A 4,814-nucleotide genomic window follows, 5' to 3' on the forward strand; every position below is an offset into this window, starting at 1 on the left:
CAAATGCTTAGATTGTGAAGGCGTTCATTTTAATATACTTTTTTTGTTTGTGCTTGTGCGTACTTATTCTTGTGTTCAAATAAAATTTGGAAGGTTGGTTTTCAGCCTTTATCGTCTCCGCTCCCGGCTTTTTTGCTTTTGTGGAGTTTTCTTCATTTGGTATCATAAGATTTCATAGTTAACTACAATAATTTAAACTGCACAACATTAACATATAAATAAGGATCTGTAACACGTTTATCCTTCTACATCTTTGGATACTGTCAGCTTCTCCCATGGGATAAATCCTTCAAAACCATCCTAAATAAAATTTCTCATTATATTCTCAACTGCCTTCAAAAAATACTCAGGGCACTGACTGTAAATGATTGAAAGAATACAGCAGCAAGGGCAGAACATAAAAGTGCAAAGCCTGCACCCTTTGATCCAATTCTAATCCTGTCAATGTCCACCTTTAAAAGATCACAGCTTTCAACCAGATCGCCTAACCAAATTCTTAAGTATTTTGTATATATCACATACCAGAAGATTACAAACTCACTCAATAAAACTTAACGTGATCAATAATTTATTACAACCATCCTTGTCTTATAGCACAAAACTGATAATACTAATGGAATAAAACAAAACCCAAGGGAGTCATAAAATACACTGTTTAATAAGTAAAACAAAAAATATATAACTAATAAGCGCTTTCACAACAGCTTCTTCAGACCATAAAACTTTACCATCATCATCACCTTTCATTTTATATCAAAAACAAATCATTGACATCCAGAGAACAGAACCATCCCTAACAGTCCAATTAACCAAATATCATGAAGCATTTCCTATAAGTAACTGACTCAAATAAAAAATGAAATATGTATATATAAAATATATATATATATATATATATATATATATATATATATATATATATATATATATATATATATATATATATATATATATATATATATATATAAATCTAGCAAGTATACCCATATATAAAAACATATCAAAACATATCTCAAAGTGTAATACATTGAAACACATAAAACACCAAGAAATATTATGTCCCAAGGCTGCTTCCCTTTAATATAGGTTTTAAAGGGACCTTCTCATTTAAACCCTTACCTTGGTCAGTTCTTAAACAAATAATTCACTTGACCTCCAATGTCTCAGTAAAATTCCAAACAGCCCCTCATGCAGACTAGGATTAAACACATCCATCATTAGAAACCTAAAAGTATGCAGTTCATCAGTGTCCTTCACATACTTCAACAAAGCACTGCTGTCCGAACTAGTACAAATGCTATATAATGTTCCCTAACTCTATCCAACATTTTATCAGTTTTGTCAACAAAAAAAACTTTATATTGTAAACAGTAACTCAGATAAACATGTGAGTTCAAGCAGTTGGTTGCAACCTTAAATACAAATTTCTGTCCTGTGTCTGGATGTATAAAGAAACCACTGCTGTCTACATAACAACAGTAGTTAGATCTCCCACAAGGCTGTATGATATTGCCAGCCTTGCATGTACTAAAGCTGTCTTTTCGAACATTTTTGTTCTTATAGTTAAAATGGGGGTATCTCCTACAATTCGTTTTATTGTGGGGTCAGGAGTCAAAATTCCCCAGTGTTTACCAATTACTTTTGCGACAGCCTTAGTATCATTTTAATAGAACATAGGGATGGAAACTGTTCTATCCAAAAAAGTAATAGATCGCCTATTATAAGGAGATGTATTCTGTTCAGAAAAGTACGGTCTCACAACATTGTTCCTCAGGGAGGGGATCACATTTAAAACATTATCAACCTCAATATTATTATACCCTCTAATAATCAACCTATCCCTTAAATCGGAAACTTCAGAAAGAAACCCTTCCTCAGAGGCATTTAGCCTGCAGGCATTCTCATTCCTTGTCCTTTAATTATGTTTCTAAAAACATGTGTGGGGTGTATACTATGTCTATGTAGTAGAGTATTCTTATATCAAGGTTTCCTATAAATACCAGTGTTCGCAACCTCACTATCTAATCTATATATGAACAGATCCAGAAAATAAAAACGTTTATCAGACTTAAGTCATAGAGAACTTAAAAAAGTAATGGAAACATTTAAAACTATTATGAAACTCATGCAAATCAATTGCTTCCCCCAGACCATATAAAAAACAAATCGTAGATGGACCATCGATAAAAATGGACAAAAAGTGTTCAAACCAATGCATCTTAAACATGAGATCTTCCTTCCATGTAGCCATTACTATACTGGCATAGCTATTAGCACTGGATGTGCCAATAGCTAAGCTCTCTTTCTGTAAATAATAAAGGCCATTAAACATAAAAAATATTATTTCAAGTGTTATCTCCATGTAAAGACAAAGTAAATCAATAAGAGAAAGATTATACCCAGTATGTCTGGTCAGGTAGTCATTAACACAATTGTGACAAAAATTATTAGGAATCATTGTGAACAATGACTGAACATCCATTGTCACAAAAAAATACCTAGAACCTAAAAATTGTGTATTAACATACCCATAAAGATTCTTCAAAACTTGTTTAGAGTCCCTTAGAACCCTTACATTTCCATCCAAAACTGGATGTAAATGCTTCTCTACAAAGAGAGAAAAGGGTTCTGTACTCCAATTACAACCTGCTACAATTGGACTCAAATGTGGTTTATGGCTGTTTTTTATATCTTTGGGAGACCTTGAATGATAGGAATCAAAGTATTTTCCACCAAAAATATTTAAATAAATCAAAACTAACAACCCTACTTAAGCAATTATCCAAAGTCTGATGGGATCCTCATTTTCAGCTTATCAATACCAGTATCATCGTATAAAAATGTGTATCACTCAACATCTGCTTCATACAGTTAAAGTAATCAGCTCTGTCCATAATTATAATAAACCCCCTTTTGTCAGCTGGTCTGATGACGATTGTCTCATAAGTTCATAGGTGTTTACTAGGCTAATGACCACAAGGGGCTTTTTAAGCCCAGCCATGAATCACAAATCTCTGACAAGTTCTGATACTCTTGATAAGTGTAAACATGGGCCTGGGAGATGAACCATTTACAGGTTACCTGTGTCCATTAGAGATATAGGTGCCACACCAGGGATGAATTTCTGGCTTCCCATACAATTGTCCAAGTTGCACCTGAATTGGGTTAGGGAGGAACTCTGCTTCACATGCAAGGGGAGCCTGTTCCATAGATGAGGTAGTCTCTGGGATACATACCTACCTCTCCTACAGGTCCAATCATCATCATTTCATACTCTTGCCATCACTAAATGTTCATTATATGTAAGATTATAATTATTTTCTATGACTCCCACTCACTCTTCCATAGGAAAAAAATATCATATAAATCATTCACCAATCTACCAAAGACATCAATCAGTGGATAAATAGTACGAATATATAAACTGTGTCTCCTAAAATTAACACTGTCATACAGCCTTCACTACCAAATTCCATTTTCAAACACACATTCATAAGAAATCATTTAATATCCAAGATAGTGTCTGTTAGCTCACACACGGAGTCAGAATAAAAGAGGATTCCTTTTCAAGAACACTTCATTTTTCACGTTAGCTGGCTCTTAGATTCCATACTATCAAGTTACCATTTGTTTCGATATTTTCTTCAGAAACTGGTTTGGTACTTGGTTCCATTGGTAACTTTCTCTTGACTCACCCCTGCTCCTGGAGTGCCTCCTGCCCTTGAGATAACTTTGGATGATGAGTAAAGGAAACTAAAAGACCTGTCATCTATTTTCGGTACAATGCTTTCTTTATTTTTCCTCAACAGAGCTTTCCTTCTCACATCATTACCCAAGGTGAATGTACTTGAGGTATTCTCAATCAGCACCTTACTATTCATGACATTCTCATTAACAACAGTAGTCTCTGTTGTCACCAAAGAACGACTCAAGGGGGTTGAAATACCTGACAGACCAGATTATAGGTTATAGGTTATAGTACTAGGCTAACTGCCCTTGTGAGCCATTGTAAGCCTAACCAATTATCCCTTGTGAGACTCAAACCCTGCACCTTGTGTTTGTAAGGCAAACACCTTAACCATTAGGCCACCCTCCCAACCTATGAGTCTCCTAGAAGCCCTTTAATCCTAATAGAGCCTTTAGATAAAAGTTATCCAGTAACTGATTTACTTTTAGGCCATGTAAAAACATGACCATTCTTAAAGTCAGCCACATATCTGTTTTTTAGCCATTTCTGGTATAGTAATATCCTCTCATATAACAAGACCATATCAACAAATCTGTCCAAGCTAGAATCAATCAGACCCCCTGGAAAATAATCATATAATGCAGCTCGTTGTTCAGTAATTTTAGTAATCAGCATTTCCTCTTCAGGTTTAAAAAAGTCATTTAAGAGTTTTAGGTATTTGCTGCTTACCTCAAGGTTGAGCTTCTGCCACTGTGCGAGCAGTTCTGGATACTGCTCCCCATACATTGGCATTTTGAAAACTCGCAATCCTCTGTGTATAATCTTTTGTTGTAGGCAGAATTCGAAATACTGCCTCCGAGTCTACAAATGTTTACGTTTCAGAAGGTTATATTCCAAGTCACCTACAGCTTTAGTAAGGGCTTCAAAATCAATGTTGGCTTTGTCATTCATTTCTGACTTGCAAAACATCCCAGGTATCATCAATGGACTGTAGACCCTCACAATACGTGTTAATATAGCAAACTGTTCAGTAAGCTTACCACTGGTACCACAAGGGTTGTAATCAAGTTCCAAAATATCCTAACCACCCTTGGCCATGCTTCCTTTTCACGTGGAAATAAATTCA

General features: G+C 35.0%; 1 protein-coding gene across 1 annotated transcript in view; it reads right to left on the reverse strand.

Annotated features, from left to right (window-relative positions):
- Window positions 1-4,480, reverse strand: part of LOC122814426 (zinc finger protein 316-like) — a 40,040-nt gene extending 35,560 nt beyond the window's left edge. Inside the window, exon 1 of the mRNA XM_044087007.1 lies at window positions 4,418-4,480. Coding sequence (XP_043942942.1) covers window positions 4,418-4,480 — 63 coding nt within the window. The remainder of the gene's footprint in view (window positions 1-4,417) is intronic.
- Window positions 4,481-4,814: the final 334 nt, after the last annotated feature.

The sequence above is a fragment of the Protopterus annectens genome, chromosome 10.part0, assembly GCF_019279795.1.
Source record: "Protopterus annectens isolate FY-2018-M chromosome 10.part0, PAN1.0, whole genome shotgun sequence".
Taxonomy (NCBI): Eukaryota; Metazoa; Chordata; order Ceratodontiformes; family Protopteridae; genus Protopterus; species Protopterus annectens.